Below are 17,506 nucleotides of genomic sequence, written 5' to 3' on the forward strand. Positions count from 1 at the left end.
TGCTTATTAGGATAGAAGCAGATGCCTGATAGAAATGTAGATTCTTGGTTCAATGAGACAAATAGAATTAAAGTATTTAAATTACCGTAATCAACTTTTCCATTTTAAAAAATTTTCCTTTTCTGTCATTTACCCTTATTTGATTATTTGTATTTTTAGTTCCCTTATCCTTGCCTCTGAAATGATATTATCTCATTTTTGATAGAATTTTACCTTCAGCTTTTAGGTTTGAAATAGTAGCATGGTTTGGTGAATAAGCATTCTTTAGATTGGTGAGAGGCAGTACTGCACACATCAGAGCCTTTGCTATAGCGTCTAGCTTTTATTCCAAAGGGCTCTGTTGATAGAACATTTTCTTACTTTTTCCTTGATTTTTTGTTTGAAAACTCTTTCTTATTCAGCCAGGCATTACATTTTAAAAAATGATCTTTGTGTCCAAAAGTGCTTTAAGCTGTTGATATGGTACTTAAAAGGTATAAGTCTTGTGGTATAGATAGAACAGACAGATAAAAAGAATATAACATTACAGTCTGAAGTGTTAAGCACTGAGATAAGATTATTTGATGGAACATTTTTTGTAACTTTTTAAATTATTTTATCTCAGGGTGCTAATAAGGGCTTCCCATGTGGTGCAGTGATAAAGAATCTGCCTGCCAGAGTGGGAGATACAAGAGACATAGGTTCGATTCCTGGGTCTGGAAGATCCCCTGTATTCTTGCCGGGATGATCCCATGGGCAGAGGAGCCTGGGGCACTACAGTCCGTGGGTTGCAAAGAGGCGGGCTGAGCACACCCACGGCATGCTAATATTTGGTCGGCCAAAAAGTTTATTTGCGTTTTTCTGTAACACCTTACAGAAAACTCCAAATGAACATTTTGGCCAACTCAATACATATGAGTATGTGTGTATCTAAGTCTGGGTCTGTTTGTGCACACAGACACAGAATACATATATACACAAACATACATACATATATACACACATATGTATATATAAAACAAGAATAAAATCTGTTGGTACTTTCTGAAGATTAATAGACAATGTAATTGTTGTTCAGTTGCCGAGCTCTCCTGTCCTTCACTGTGTCCTGGAGTTTGCTCAAATTCGTGTCCATTGAGTTGGTGATACTATCTAACCGTCTCATTCTCTGTCGCCCTTTTCTCCTCTTGCCTTCAATCTTTCCCAGTATCAGGGTCTTTTCCAATGAGTCAGCTCTTTGCATCAGGTGGCCAAAGTATTGGAGCTTTAGCATTAGTGTTTCCAATGAATATTCAGGATTGATTTCCTTTAGGATTGATGAGTTTGATCTCCTCACTGTCCCTGGAACCTTCAAGAGTCTTCTCCAACACCACAATTTGAAAGCACTAGTTTTTTGGTCCTCAGCCTTCTTTTTGGTCCACAAATAGCCTTGGCTTACTCAAGATCATGTTTCTGAGTACCAAGTAAGGACCTATTTTATATTTTGAGACATATTTGGAGATATTTGTCAACATAGCACAGTAGTTTTTGGAATATTTCTATTTGGAGATGCAGAGGTACAGAAAACTTGACTGCCATTTTTGTGCTAACCAACTGAAGCAAATACGAAATCCAGACATGTGATTTAGTAAACAAAAAGTAATGGAGATAGGAAAGATCGTAACCCAGTAGTAATCCAGAGAGCTTATTTTAGTATAGCATTTAACTCCTCCTTTGTACTGCCTAAACTGCTGCACTTTTATCATCCTGACCTTTGCATCTTTGCCTGGCAAGTGCCCTCACAGTCTTTCTGCTGAGGTAACTTGTCTGGTGTCATATCAGTACTTGTTGCCATCTCTTGTATATTTTCTATAACTTGCTATAGAACTCAGAAGGGTGGTTCTTGTTTAGAAGCCAAATTTTTGTGTTTATTTTTGCTGAAAACAGATTTTTACTTAAAAGATAGTTTAAAGTGTATATGTAATCATTTCATCATTCTGACACAAATATTTTCATTTTTCTGGTTCCCTTATGCTGTTTTATTTTGCATGGTTGGAGTTATGTCTGTTTTAATATTTAATGTAAAGACATTCCCATTGTCATAATGTCTTCATTATTATAATTTCATTTGCTACATAACAGCTCATTTGCTACTTATTTTCTTGTAAGACTTTTTTTTTTTTTTTTTAGAGTTTTCTGTGTTTCTTTTCTAGCTAGTGCATATTAGCATGCTTCCAATGAGTTTGAGAGAACTCCAGGAGATACTGGAGGACAGGGAAGCCTGGCATGTTGCAGTCCATGGGGTCGCAAAGACTTGGGACACAACTAGTGACTGAACAACAAATAATTATTTGAAATTTTAATGCAAGTATTAAAGTTATTAGTTATCTTCACACATGATTTTTTTCTCTTATATAATCCCCTATGAATATGTGTATGGTATATATTTGTCTATATATGGCATATATATGTATATAGCATATAGCTATATATGTGTACATGTACAGATATGGCATATACGTGTGTGTATGGCATATATGTGTATATAACATATAGTTAGTATGTATATATGTATACATATAACAAATTTTGAAAGACAGTGAGAATTACTTCATTATTCAGAATCAACAGTAGGAAAGCCCAGAGTTATATTAGGTAGCTGCTAATTCAAACTTTACGGTTTGCTTTTCTCTATAACATGCCATATTGTTAGTGTGATGTAACCTTAGGTTATTCTTTTTACATTTCATATTTGTACATGAAAGTTAAAAAATACTATATAAGATGAAGAAATAAGACATATTTGATAGTTCAAAGATTTATATTGAAAATCATTCTTTCTTAAATAATAAGCTTATATGAACTTCAAGAATGATGGAATCTACTTTAGTGTGGTAATATTTCAAATAGTTAAATGTGTATCCTTAGAGTCTTTTCTCTGTAATAGTTACCTGGATAGCTTGTATAAAGCACAGAATATGCTGAAGTTTGTTGTGGGGGTGTTTAAGCATATTATATGTCTGACTTTTGGCTTGTCACAACTGGAAATAGATTGAATACTGCTTAATCATTTTATTTATAGCTTAAAAAATATGAGTCTCTAAGTATATGTATGCATGTATATATATAGCTATACTTGTGTCTGTTTCTGGATCTTAGTTCTTACTAAGTTTATAGATTTTGAAATTCCATCATTATGCTGTTACTGTTGTTGCCTGAATACTTAAGGATTCTATTTCTAGTATTCTCAGAACAGAAGCTCTTCATTATGATGGTGCTTTAGTGTTTTTAGGGCATTCTAAAATTTTTTTCTTCACATGAGATAAATTGTGTATTATTCCTTTTGTTTAGCCGAAGTGTTTTATTTTCCATTTTCCACATGCTTCCTCCATTGGGTACACAGTAAAAGCTGTGTTTATACCTCTGAGTTTTCCCTCACTTGCCCTGGGCTCTTGCCTTCTAGTCGCCTTTGCAGATATGCAAATTTCAGGGCTTCAGCACTGTCTGGAGCCTAGGCGCTGGGGAGTTTGTGTGGGTTCAGGTAAAGTCCTTCATTTCTAGTGGCTCCTGAACAGAAGGAAAAAGAAGACAGTAGTGTGAAGAATAAAATGTCAGATCTTTAAAAATACCTGGTTTGAAATTTGAGTCCTTTAAAGAAATCGTTGTGGTCATATTGTAGTATTTATTTATTTTTCTGCTTTGATGGTTGTTTCTTCAGGAGATGCCCACAGTCCTCCTCCTGCACCAGCTGGCTCAGCAGGAAGGCGCGTGGACCATACTTCCATTGTTACCGCAGTACGTTGCCCATGAAATGTGCTCATCACTGGCATCTCTACCTGACACTCTTAGGCTCCCTTGTTTTCTCACTAAGTGTGTTTTTCCCGAGAGTCAGCAAGTAAAGTCATTGGGTTCTATGACTGCTCCCTTAATCAGATTTACTAATAATTGATTAATCATGAATAGCTTTTATTTTTAAATGTTTCTTTCTTAAAGGATATAATGTCAGTATATTTGATATTCTTGAGACTGATTTTGAGATCTATTGAGCTGGACTTTGTCATGGAAAGAGTTAACTTGAACTCTGGTTATTCCATAAACCAGTAGTATCTGGCGTTTCTATTAATATAAGCTGAAACTATACATGGAAGAAAAACATAGGGGAAAAAAATTCAGATTTCTTGCTATTTTGTATGTCCTTTATTTGCTTCCTGCTTTCTCTTCCTTAATAAGTTTTAAACCTTGTTATAAACTCACTTGATAAAAATGATTACTAGAATCTTTCTTTTTCTCAGCTTTTCTGTAATGTATAGCAGAAATTCATCATGGATTTTCTTCTGTGAAGAAGAGACAAGAATACAAATTATACAACTCTTAGAAACACTCAGAAGATATGACCCATCAAAGGTAAATACAACTTCAAGTATTTTTATTTTGCATGGAGAAAGTGCTTAAAGGAAGTTTAATTTTGATTAAGAGGTTTTTCAGTCTAATAAAAACACTTAATTTAAAATTAAGAACAAAATAGGCCGGTCACACCCTGTGATCTGGAGCATATTCTATGGAATGTGTCCCTCTCTCAATAAACTTGCTTTAACTTTAAAGAAAAAAGAATGAAATAGCAGTTAAATATCTGGAAGCAGTGTTAAATAATTCTCTTTGAGGTTCGGAGCTATCAGACAGATGGAACTTACAATGAGCAATTTTTAAATGAAAAAAAAAACAACACTATATTTTTTACCAGTTTTAGAGAATTAAGAAAACTATAAACCAGAGTTAATAAATACGTTTAAATTGGTTATTTCTCTTTATCAACAATGACCACATATTGTTTTAGGTAAGAAATAACTTTCTGAGTGCCAGCTGTGTATTGGGCACCTATGATAGCAGGAGCTTGGACAGACAGACAAGGGTCTTGACTGGATGGATGGTGCAGAGCAGGGAGTGATGGACCATTGAAGAAGCAGTTACAGTTAAAAGTGAGACATCTTTTAAGGGAAACACTGGGCGTTGTTAGAAGCAACATAGCAGGGCATCAGATCTTATCTGGGAAGGTCATTACATAGTGTGACATTTAACCTGAGTCCCATGGAGTGAGTAGGAGTTAACAGGAGAGAGAGCTCTAGGCAGAGGGAACAGTATCTGAGAAGGTCTGGAGGTGAGATACTCCTTGTGAGAAAACTTCACCCTGCCTTCATATTTTAACATTTTATCTCATGCAGATAAGATGTTGCAAATGGATCATGTTTACCTCTAAGTTCTGAGTGCTGAACACAGTGTTTAACACTTACTAGGTGGTCAGTAAATGTGTGTGTGTGTGTGTGTGTGTGTGTGCGCGCACATGCTCAGACGTGTCTGACTCTTTGCAGCCTCATGGACTGTAGCCTTACAGGCTCCTCTGTCCGTGGGATTTCCCAGGCAAGAATACTGGGGTGGGTTGCACGCTCTCCTCCAGGGGATCTTCCTGACCCAGGGATCAAACCTGCATCTCCTGTGTCTCCTGCATTGGCAGGTGGATTCTTTACCACTGAGCCACCCTGGGAAGCCCTAAATATATCTGTAGGACTGAGTAGCTCTGAAACATCAGCTGTCCTGCTGGACTACATGCAGTGTCTATGGAGGTTCACAGGCAGCTCTGGAGCTTTGTGGAGAGTAAATTAGGCTGTTCAGTTCTCTTGGAGAAGCCCAGGTTACGCTCTCATCAATTTATGGGATTCTTTCAATGTGGATTAAGCAGAATCGGGCCCTTTCTGGTACCGCTGTACACCCACCCCACCCCGTTCTGATGCCCACTCCAGAAGTGAATCAGATTCAGTGAGGGTACAGAAAAGGAGCCGTGGCTTCCGGGTGCCCGCGGGGTTTGCTGATGTGGACACACACAGAATTGGGCAACGGTGACCATTAGGTTGGTTTCTCAAATGCTGGAAAGTTTGTCACTACAATAAAACCACTGGTCTTGATGCTTTTTAAATGCTGTGAGGACCCATTATAATTTCTCTTCATGCTTTTGAGTTCTGGGAAAACACAGATATAATTCAATGAGAAGGTTGTTAGGTTAAAAAAATAATTCCTTCAAAGGAGAGAAGATTTATGAACGTGTCTCATCCCGTCTTTTCAGATGGTGCTGAGCAGGGTCTATGTGCCTTGTGCCATGTTTTATGTAAAACATTTGTTAGGCTTTTATGTTTTCCTTTGACTTGAGAAAAACCTCCCAGCTCTTTTTTGGAATGTAGGAGTTTTAATCGCCTCCTAGTGTTAGCTTCACCTGGAGATTATTTTTTCCATTATCCATAGCTCTAATTCTGTACAGAAGATGGTGACTCACTGTACTTTTTAGTGAAAATTGGAATGATAAATTTTAAAGTTCAGAGCAAGTTCATGAAAAGCAGGTACAGAACTGAAGTAAAATAAGACATTTTCTCTTTTTTGAGCTCTACCACATGAAAAAAAGTCGAGGATGTTTTATTTCATTAAAAACTAGCACTAAGGAATAAAAATTACATGATGTTGAAGTTAGCGCAAACCAGTGTTTTTTCCCCCCGACCATATGAAATTTTAGGAAAAAAAGTATAAAGCAAACCTGGTTTTGATACTGACACAGATAAACTCCATTAAAATAATATGTGTTACAGTGTCATTATTTTCTTGGATTCTGATTGTTTCCCTTCAATATCTTGTCATTCTCACTAATCAAATTTATGCTGTTAAACAATATTTTAAATGAAAGACTTTCATCTTTATTAAAGTAATTAATCTGTTAATTGCCTTTCTGGGTGATTTCTATAAATTTCTATATCTTATTGAAGTCTTTCTGTTTTTTTTTTTTTCCTACAATATGCTTTTATTATGTGTACATTTGCTGAAATGTCTTTAAGTTTTAATTCTTAATAGAGGTAAAACATGAGTGCTGACAAAGAGTAATTCTAAGATACAATAGAACACTGAGTTATTCTTTTACAGTTTGTCTTAATAGTCTTTATTAAGACGCCATTAAGAAAATCATCGGGTTTCCCTGAAGGCTCAGCTGGTAAAGAATCCGCCTGCAGTGCGGGAGACCTGGATTCGATCCCTGGGTTGGGAAGATCCCCTGGAGAAGGGAATGGCTACACATTCCAGTATTCTGGCCTGGAGGATTCCATGGACTGTATAGTCCATGGGGTCGCAAAGAGTTGGACACGACAGGGAGTGCTTCTTCACATAATAGGTATTAGTTTCTCTCCTAGAGTAGTTTACAGTATGCGTGTGTGCTCCGTTGCTCAGTTGTGTCCGAATCTGCGACCCCAAGGACTGCAGCCCGCCTGGCTCCCCTGTCTGTGCGGATTCTCCAGGCAAGACAAGAATAGTGGAGTGGGCTGCCATGCCCTTCTCCAGGGGATCTTCCCAACCCGGGATTGAACCCAAGTCTCCCGCACTGCAGGAGGATTCTTTAGTGTCTCTGCCACCAGGGGAGCCCACTTTACAGTATAACCCCCACAAAAATATTGAAAAAGTCTTATGTACTAGATAGCCAAACACTGCTATTATTCATTAAAATATAAAAACGTGTTCTGCATAGATTTATGTTTGAAACAGGAGATTATAACAGTGAGAGATTATTGAGAAAGGTGCTAAAATATACTGAAAATTGAAATGATAAACTTATCATTTAATTATGATGAACTGTTTCTTTTCTTTAAACAAGCTATATGTACACGGGGTATGTTAAATGTGATGATTTTCATGTTGGTTAATGTTTAGTCATTTGAATTTTTAAGAAGATGTTGAACTTTCTATCTTAAGCCAAGATTATTTGCTTTATAATTACTTCCCTTGCCCAGTGGTGACTTCATATATCCATAAAGCGTTGGGAAGAAATCCTCGGGTGGAACTAGGAACCTAGATACTCTGTTACGTGTCTACTTTCATGTCGGCTCATTTATGACTTGTTGCTGAACTGACCCAGACTGAGACGGGGAGGTGTTTGAAATACAGCCATGAGCAGAAGAGGGCTCTTCGGAGACAGCACTGTCTCTCTCCTGCATTTATTTTCTGATAAGGAATAGGGAGTGAGGTCATGATGGCTGGATAACAGAAAATACTACCAAGCTTTAGAACTTCGGGTACTTGATTTGAACAATTCTGCTGACGTTTCTTTAATGATTGCCTTTGAAAGCTCTCCCAGGATTGGTGCATCATTTAATACAAAACTCGGAGCACCTGGGACAGGTGAGGTAGCCTGCAGATACAATGGCGAATGAAATGGACACCACCCCAGGTCACAAGGAGGGAGTGTTCATAATTATGCAGGGGAGATGGGCAATAGGCAGACCTGAAATACTGCATCAGATGGTAGTAAGTGCTGTGGAGAAAAAGAACACAAAATGAGAGGGATGCCAGATAGACTGGGGGTGGACTTCCTTCTCTGTTTAGGGTATTTAGGAAGAACTTCACAGCTCACATCAGCTTGAGCCACATGTGAAGGAGCCAAGGGAGTGAGTTTCTTGCTCTCTGATCCTGTGCCCGCGGCCCATGTACCCAACAGGAGCTGCAGACTCACCTGGTTCAAACATGAACTCTGCATTCCCCTCTGTTCCTCTTCCACCCCAGTCTCCCACATCTCGGAAATGGCATCCCTGTCTATCAGCCTTTCCCTTCTCCAGCGGATCTTCCCAACCCAGGAATCGAACCGGGGTCTTCTGCATTGCAGGCGGATTCTTTACCAGCTTCAGCTATCAGCTGAAGCCGTTGTATCTCTTGTATTGGGGTTGGCCAAAAAGTCTGTTTGGGTTTTTCTGTACAAACTCAAACTTCTTGGCTCATCCAATATTATTAATGTCTGATATTCACTTAAATTCCTAATTTTAGCTATTGCATTATTCATTTTTAGAATTTCTATCTGGCTCTCGTTTATAGGTTCTAGTTCTTTGGTAAAAATCATCTTTTCATCTATTTTCTTAACCATATTAACTATAGTTTAACTGCAAAATCTTATTTGTGAAGCTCTAGTTCTCATTTTTCTGTTTTTGGTGTGGTCCTGTTTCTTGGCGTGCAGGGTTAATTTTCACTAAATGTCAGCTATTTGATGTGAAAAACTGAAGAGAGTGTGGGTGGTATCCCTTCCTACAGGAAGATTTTATCTTCTTCGGGGTTGTAGACCTTGTTTGGGTGTGTTTGTTTACAGACTTCCCTTATCCGTAGACCCTTTTCCCCCGGTCGACCCTGTACTCCAGCCTTGGGCTCCCAGAACTATTGTTGAAGTTTTCCTCTGCTTAGATTTTAGCCACTTCACCGCTGTTTTCCACTTGGTTCTTGTGTTTTCCTCTTGGTTTTCGTGTAGCCTAGGAGTTGAAGGGAGATTGCAGGCAGGATTTTGGCGTCACTCCTTTGGGATCCGCATAAACCTTCGTGGCAGCCTCCGGCGCCAGCTGTGTCTGTGGCGCCGCCATGCAGGAGTCCGCAGGTGCGCTCTCTGCTCTGTGCTGTCCTTTGCTCTTGTTCAGTCGCTCAGTCGTGTCCAACTCTGTGACCCCATGGACTGCAGCACGCCAGGCTTCCCTGTCCATCACCAACTCCTAGAGCTTGCGCAAACTCATGTCCTTTGAGTCGGTGATGCCATCCAACCATCTCGTCCTCTGTCATTCCCTTCTCCTGCCTTCAATCTTTCCCAGCATCAGGGTCTTTTCAAATGAGTCAGCTCTTTGCATCAGGCGGCCAAAGTATTGGAGCTTCAGCATCAGTCCTTCCAATTTAATATTCAGGGTTGATTTCCTTTAGGATTGATGGGTTTGATCTCTTTGCTGTCCAAGGGACTCAAGAGTCTGCTCCAGCACCACAGTTCGAAAACATCAATTCTTTGGTCCTCAGCCTTCTTTATGATCCAACTGTCACATCTGTACACGACTACTGGAAAAACCATAGCTTTGACTATATGGACCTTTATCGGCAAAGGGATGTCTCTGCTTTAATACATTGTCTAGTTTTGTCATAGCTTTTCCTTTGCTCTGAGAACCAGCAAATTCCTCGAGGGTAAAGAAGGTGAATATGAGGTTCCCATGGGTGGCTCCCCTGCTCTCTGGGATGTTAACCCTCACATCCCGTTTGCCTCTGTTGCTTTCTGTTGCCCTCAATCATTTGCTCTAAGGATTTCTCCAGCTTTTGTACTTGTTCTTGGTGGAAGAGTAGGTCTGACCCAGGCTGTTCTCTTGTGACATATGAACCCCGGTCTCTCTTCGGCTTCTCTTTCGTACCTTGTTTCCCATATCCAGTATCTTCCAGCCACACCAGACTAAATTTCTTCATTAAATATATATCAAGGTTTTTTTCCCACTTCAGGGACTTTGTATCAACTGCCTCACTTGTTCTTCCCCAGATGTGTGCTCAGCTTAGTGATACTAAAACTGAGTTCAACGGTTATCTCCTAAAAGGTTCCCTCTCTTTCCAGGGTGGTCCCCGTAACTCTGTTCTATTTTCACTGTAGCATGTGCAGTCACTATCTGAACTCATTTTATTTTCCTGCTTGCTCTCTGTCTCCCCACCTTTGTATAAGCTCTGTTCCCACCTAGTATGGGATAAATGTTAAATGTTAATTGATAACACCTAATAAATGTTAATTGAATGAGTGAATAAAATAAGCACTGATTCTGGAAAGAATTTTCTGTTTTCTCCTTCCTCTCATCTTTCAAGCACCAGGGGGTGGGGACAGCTCTGCAGCTGTGGGCTCCATGCTGGCTCCTGCCGTGTCCCTCTTGCCTCTTTCCTGACCCCTCACACCTGGGAGAGTCACAGTCCCTTTGGCAAATAAACCTCCCTGAATTATCCTAATTTGAGTGTGTCATTTTTCAGCCTACTGGCTCTGCTTTGGTCAGTAAAAATAATCGAACCCAGGTCTCCCACGTTGCAGGCACATCCTTTACCAGCTAAGCCACAAGGGAAGCCCAAGAGTACTGGAGTGGGTATCCTATCCCTTCTGTAGCGGATCTTCCCGACCCAGGAATCAAACCAGGGTCTCTTGCGTTGCAGGCGGATTCTTTACCAGCTGAGCTATCAGGGAAGCCAGTAAAAATATATTAGTATATAAATTTCTACATTTGATTGTTTTGATATTCAAATTGTATTCATAGAATATCACTTTGTTCCTAAATTCATTAAATAAATGTTGAACTAAACAAAAAAAAGGAACAGTTTTTTTAAAGTATTTAAAGAACAGTTTTCTTTAATAGTATTTTGATAAGAAATATTCTATAAAATAACATTTTTGTGTTTATAATATAATGACGACTAACATTTTGTTTATCCTGATGGTATGATCTTAAATTGCTTTCTTCATAGACAAAGATTATGATGTATTCGTTATCATATGAGTATTATATTTTTGTTAAAATTCTTTAAAAATATACAATCTGTGCTTATGCTCTATCACTCAGAATATTTAACTAAAACTAGTGGTACTCATTTGTTTTGGGTCTTGCATGAATGACTTTTTAAACATTTTTTCTATCTTTATTTAACAGGAATGGTTTTTAGGAAAAGCATTACATGACGAAGAATCTACAATAATTCACCATTATGCCTTTTCTGAAAATCCTACAGTATTTAAATATCCAGACTTGGCTGCCGGCTGGGCCCTTAGTATCCCACTGGTAAACAAGTAAGAAGTTATTAGACATTCTTTTCATTTTGTGTATGAATCAACTTTTATTTCGCTGAGTCTCGTAACTGGTGGACCTGAGTGAGCTTTTCAGCAGAGGCAGCGAGTGGAAGAGCAGGGGGACGGGCGGCAGGAGCCAGACACAGAGGCGCCATCCCGTCCCCGTCCTTCTCAGGCTGCTCTACGCTTCCGCTTCCTCACCTGCTGCAAAATGAGGCGAATGATGAGCCGTGAGACTAAGGCGGGCACACGAGGGCTCAGGACTCTACACCCAGGAGGGGGCCACGGCTGTCAGTGGACCTGGTGATCTCCAGGCGTGACTTTGTCAGTAAGGAAATGAATCCGCAGCATGCCTGTGGGGCTGGGTTGATGGCTGGTTATGTGCATGGATATATACACGAGTTTAAACAGGGCCTGGGCAGAAGATGCTGTAGATAATCGTAACTGGCTATTTGTGTGATAAACCCAGTGATGCTTTTGTGATGTGAAAGGAGAAGGTAAATTGTAACTCAGGGGAAATATGGCTGTTGACAGCCCTCTTAACCTAAATAGTTCAGATTATTTGTGAGTTTTTGTTCTTTCAGGAATGGAGAGTTGATAATGCAGTTGTGGTTTTTATTTCTGCAAAGATTAAAGTGTTTCTATTATTTCTTACACTAAGTGCCCTGTTTCTAGAGATTGGAGCCCTGAAAAGCTTTTTAGCCCATTGTAGATGTACAAGGTAGTAGATATGTTGCCATCCGTGGTTGCCCAAAACTTCTGGACTGCTCCCTTGACATTTGAAATTTCTTTACAGTATAATACTCTCCTTTGCAGTGTAAATGCAAGTGGCAGGAAAGTCCTCAGAGTGGATGAAAGGAATATTGTTGCTGGAATTGAAAGGGGAGATTGGTGGTTTCTTGGTGCAGGAGTTCAACAGTGTTATTCAAGAGTCTGGTTCTCTCTGTCTCTCTGGCTTAGCGCACAGCATCATTTCATCCTAAATCTGTTTCACTTTGTGGTTTTAAGGCAGTAAGAGCTATGTGTTTCTTGTCTGTGTCCAGCAGGAGAGAGCCTCTAACCGTGGAGTATGCTAATCCTTAGTCTCTAGTTGTGAGTTTGTGTCAAGTTGCTACAGTCATGTCTGACTCTTTGAGACTCTATGGACCAACGCCCTCCAGGCTCCTCTGTCCATAGGATTCTCCAGGCACAAATACTGGAGTGGGTTGCCATTTCCTCCTCCAGGGGATCTTCCCCACCCAGGGATTGAACCTGAGTCTCTTAGGCCCTGCACCTGGGACATCCCTAGTTGGATCGTGTTCAGTTAAAGTTGATGGGGACAACTTAAGGCGTCTACAACCTCTGGACCATAAGCAGCTGCCAGGGAACTTTAGGGCATCTGTTGGGATCAAAATTACTCTGACTCTGGAGACCTCTTTATTGACCTAAAAAATTAATCAAAATCAGAATTTTCTTAGAAGACTCTGTATTGTGTGGTTAGCTAACAGCATCCACTGCAGGAGTGTTTATTCCCTGTGTCTCCTTTCCTTGACTGATGACTCAGTAGGTAGGGCAATGATTTATAGTTACTTATGAGTTTCTTCTTTGCTTTTTCTTCTCTTCTTCTCACAGCTATTTGTAAGGCCTTCTCAGACAACAGTTTTGCCTTTTTGCATTTCTTTTCCATGGGGATGGTCTTGATCCCTGTCTCCTGCACAATGTCACGAACCTCCGTCCATAGTTCATCAGGCTCTCTGTCTATCAGATCTAGTCCCTTAAATCTATTTCTCACTTCCACTGTATATTCATAAGGGATTTGATTTAGGTCATACCTGAATGGTCTAGTGGTTTTCCCTACTTTCTTCAGTTTAAGTTTGAATTTGGCAATAAGGAGTTCATGATCTGAGCCACAGTCAGCTCCAGGTCTTGTTTTTGCTGACAGTATAGAGATTCTCCATCTTTGGCTGCAAAGAATATAATCAATATGATTTCGGTGTTGGCCATCTGGTGATGTCCATGTGTAGAGTCTTCTCTTATGTTGTTGGAAGAGGGTGTTTGCTATGACCAGTGCGTTCTCTTGGCAAAACTCTATTAGCCTTTGCCCTGCTTCATTCTGTACTCCAAGGCCAAATGTGCCTCTTACTCCAGGTGTTTCTTGACTTCCTACTTTTGCATTCCAGTCCCCTACAATGAAAAGGACATCTTTTTTGGGTGTTAGTTCTAAAAGGTCTTGTAGGTCTTCATAGAACCATTCAACTTCGGCTTCTTCAGCGTTACTGGTTGGGGCATAGACTTGGATTACTGTGATATTGAGTGGTTTGCCTTGGAAATGAACGGAGATCATTCTGTCTTTTTTTGAAACTGCATCCAAGTACTGCATTTCGGACTCTTTTATTGACTACGATGGCTACTCCATTTCTTCTAAGGGATTCTTGCCCACAGTAGTAGATATAATGGTCAGCTGAGTTAAATTCTCCCATTCCAGTCCATTTTAGCTCACTTATTCCTACAAAATCGACATTTATTCTTGCCATCTGTTTGATCACTTCCAATTTGCTTTGATTCATGGACCTAACATTCCAGGTTCCTATAGCAATATTGCTCTTTACAGCATTGGACCTTGCTTTCATCACCAGTCCCATCCACAACTGGGTGTTGTTTTTCTTTGGTTCCATCTCTTCATTCTTTCTGGAGTTATTTCTCCACTGATCTCTAGTAGCATATTGGGCACCTATCGACCTGGGGAGTTCATCTTTCAGTGTCCTGTCTTTTTGCCTTTTCATACTCTTCATGGGGTTCTCAAGGCAAGAATACTGAAGTGGTTTGCCATTCCCTTCTCCAGTGGACCACATTTTGTCATTTCTTCTGCTCAAGTCATCAGAAAAACTGGTTACTTAAAACATCTCATGATACTCACTTTCTTAGGCTTTCTCATTAGAAATACTTCCTCAGTGGAAATATACTCTACCTCAGTTGAGTTCATTTGCTCAGTCATGTCCGACTCTTTGCGACCCCATGGACTGCAGCATGCCAGGCCTCCCTGTCCATCACCAACTCCTGGAGCTTGCTTAAAATCATGTCCATTGAGTCAGTGATGCCATCCAACCATCTCATCCTCTGTCATCCCTTTCTCCTCCTGCCTTCAATCTTTCCCAGCATCAGGGTCTTTTCTAGTGAGTTAGTCCTTTGCATTAGTGAGTGTGGAACTAACACTTTCCAACGTTTCCTGGTGATCCGTCTAACATGACCTCCTAACCCTAACATCAATTTTAAAAAATTGCATTCTTGGAGAAATGCTCGTTAATTTTCAATAAGGTGATTTCTTCGAATAAGTGTTACTACAAAACACAGTTATTGGTTTCTTCTGTTGTTTTTCTACCAGCAAACCTTATCTTGATTTCCTCCAATATCTTACTCTGTTGACTATCTCACAAGTGGAATTAGAAAAGTCAGTAAGAAGTTTTTCTAATACAGAATTGAGGGGTTTGCCATTTGTTGCAAGTTTCCAGTCTAGCTGTTGTGTGATTAGAACTGAAATCTGAATGTCAAATGTCTTATTTGCCGGGAACTGAATATTTAATGAAGAAATATTTTCATGAAATAAAATGGGATTTCTGACCTTGTTGGTTCCTGAAATTCGCATTTGAAAAGCCTTCGAGTATAGCCCTTGGCTGGTGTATAGAAAAATGAAACCTAGGTCCCATCACTGGGACTTGCCTCTTAAGTTAGGTGAATTCCCCCTGCACACTTTTAGAACTGGGACTCCTTTGCAAGATGACTGGGTTAGGCTGTGGGTGTCCCATGAGGCTGACTCATCCAGGGGAAGTTCGTGATATTGATTAACCATCACTGGTTCTGGCAGATTCCATGGGTTGCTAAAGGCAGCCACTTACAGATGTCAGTGTACACACTGATCTGTCTCTAGTCAATCAGTGCTCATCTTAAAGAGAGTCTGTCAGTGGCTGTCACTTTCTGTCCTTCTCTGGTTTTCTTCAAAGGAAAATGTCCAAGAACTGAGTGAGAAAGAAACCTAGAAAGTCAGGAGTAGAGAGCCTGTTCAGGGTGACAGTTCAGAGGTGTTTATTGTCTATTAAGAAGGGACAGGGGTGGCATGGCCATCTGACATTGGAGTCTGATCACAGTTCTCTGTTCCTTGCCTGTGGCAGTAAGCTCAGGTATGACTTGTTTTTGGTCTTTGGAGTCTGAATATGGTCTGATCGGATTTTGAAGGCACTTGTCATGAGTCCAAATTCTGAAGTTAACTTGAAAGAGTTTATTTATAAAAACTGGCTCCAGCCAAGCAGAATTTGAGCTGGGCAAGATTCCGTGCCAGGGCAGGTTTTTCCCTCTTAATATATATCAGGAATGCACTGAGAATGCAGTCTCTTTATGTAACATCCTCACCCACTCCTGCTCACGGGTCCGTGGGCAGATACCTAGCAGGAATGTGACAGAGATTATTTTGGACTTTTTTAGGGCTGTCGGCCTGGCTGTCAAGCCACATTCGTATCAGCCGTGAAACCAGTGCTTTATAACGTAAATTACTACCTGTGGCCTCCTGCTTCATCTCTGTGACACGGCGTCTAAAGCCTGTGCTCTCTGACAGCTTGGAGGGACGGGGTGGGGAGGGAGGTGGGGGGGTTCAGGATTGAGGGGACATGGGTATGCCTATGGCCAATTCATGTTGATATATGGCAAAAACTAGCACAGTATTGTAACTATCCTCCAGTTAAAATATATATATTTTTTAAAGAAATATTTGTGCTTCAGCCAGGCTGAAAACTCAGTAAGGACTTTGGAAATTTGATACTACTTTTCTTTTTAAAATCACTGTGATTTCTTTGCAGTTAAAAATATTTATTAAGTGAAAGTGTTAGTCACTTAGTCATGTCCAACTCTTTGCGACTCAATGGACTGCAGCCCACCAGGCTCCTCTGTCCATGGGATTCTCCAGGCAAGAATGCTGAAGTGGGTAACCATTCCCTCCTCCAGGGGATCTTTCCAAACCAGGGATAGAACCTGGGTCTCCTGTGTTACAGGCAGATCCTTTACCATCTGAGCCACCAGGGAATATTTATTAGGAGGTTTGTAATTGCAATGAGGGGTCCTACCTCTAGTCCTGTGACAAGCATAGTACCGTGTGGCATCTGAGTGGTCTTGGTGAGTGTGTAATTCTCTCTCACTCAGCTTGGTATCAAGGAATATATTGACATTTGCTCTCACCCATCCAGGTTGCTCACTGATCACTGGTTTTGCGGGGCAGTGGGTAGTGTTGGGGGTACACAGCAGGAGGAGTATAGAGGGTGTTATGGGGCTGCTGTGTGTGATGGATGAATGGGCTGTGCTTCCCACTCTGGGAGCAAAGGAAGCTTCTGTTTAGTCTTGAGGGAAAGTCTGGAAGCCCTTGAATTTGGTCTTAAAGAAAAGGCTGCCAGGCAAAGGTTGGGTTGGGGTGAACTAGGCCAGGGGTGTGCTCTGGGGGTGGCAGGAAGGTGCTGAGGAGCCCAGGATTCTAGAGCCTGGTGGGATTTGGGGCATTATTCTGTGTTGAAAAGAGCCATTAATGATTTTTTGAAGCAAGAAAATAACTTGAAACTGTTATTCTTTCCTGAAACCATCTGCTCTCTCCCCCTGAAAACTCCACAAACTGTAGTTCATCAGGGTCGTTAAAAATAGGAGACTGAAACGTAGCAACCTGTGCTTCCTTGTCATGCAAGCTTCTTTTCTGTTCCTTTCTGTTATTCAGTCAAGGATTATCAAGAGTTAACACACTTTATGGCTTTTTGAAAGACATTTATTATGTCGTATTGTGTTTTATGGTATTTTCCAGGTGTTGAAATAGTGAAACCTGTGTTTGCAACAAGTCTTCCCTTCATTTCCTGGTGCACAAATAATTCTGTTTTCATAGTCCTTTGCCTTAAGGAAATGAAAGTCTTAACTTTTACC

The 17,506-nt window shown here is 40.4% G+C and overlaps 1 protein-coding gene across 2 annotated transcripts in view; it reads left to right on the forward strand.

Annotated features, from left to right (window-relative positions):
- B3GLCT (beta 3-glucosyltransferase) overlaps nucleotides 1-17,506 on the forward strand; it is a 108,218-nt gene that overhangs the window by 47,001 nt on the left and 43,711 nt on the right. For both annotated transcript variants that reach the window (XM_070471760.1, XM_070471759.1), the window contains 3 exons: nucleotides 3,677-3,753; nucleotides 4,251-4,362; nucleotides 11,445-11,581. In XM_070471760.1, coding sequence (XP_070327861.1) covers nucleotides 3,677-3,753; nucleotides 4,251-4,362; nucleotides 11,445-11,581 — 326 coding nt within the window. The remainder of the gene's footprint in view (nucleotides 1-3,676; nucleotides 3,754-4,250; nucleotides 4,363-11,444; nucleotides 11,582-17,506) is intronic.

The sequence above is a fragment of the Odocoileus virginianus genome, chromosome 8 (assembly GCF_023699985.2).
Source record: "Odocoileus virginianus isolate 20LAN1187 ecotype Illinois chromosome 8, Ovbor_1.2, whole genome shotgun sequence".
Taxonomy (NCBI): Eukaryota; Metazoa; Chordata; class Mammalia; order Artiodactyla; family Cervidae; genus Odocoileus; species Odocoileus virginianus.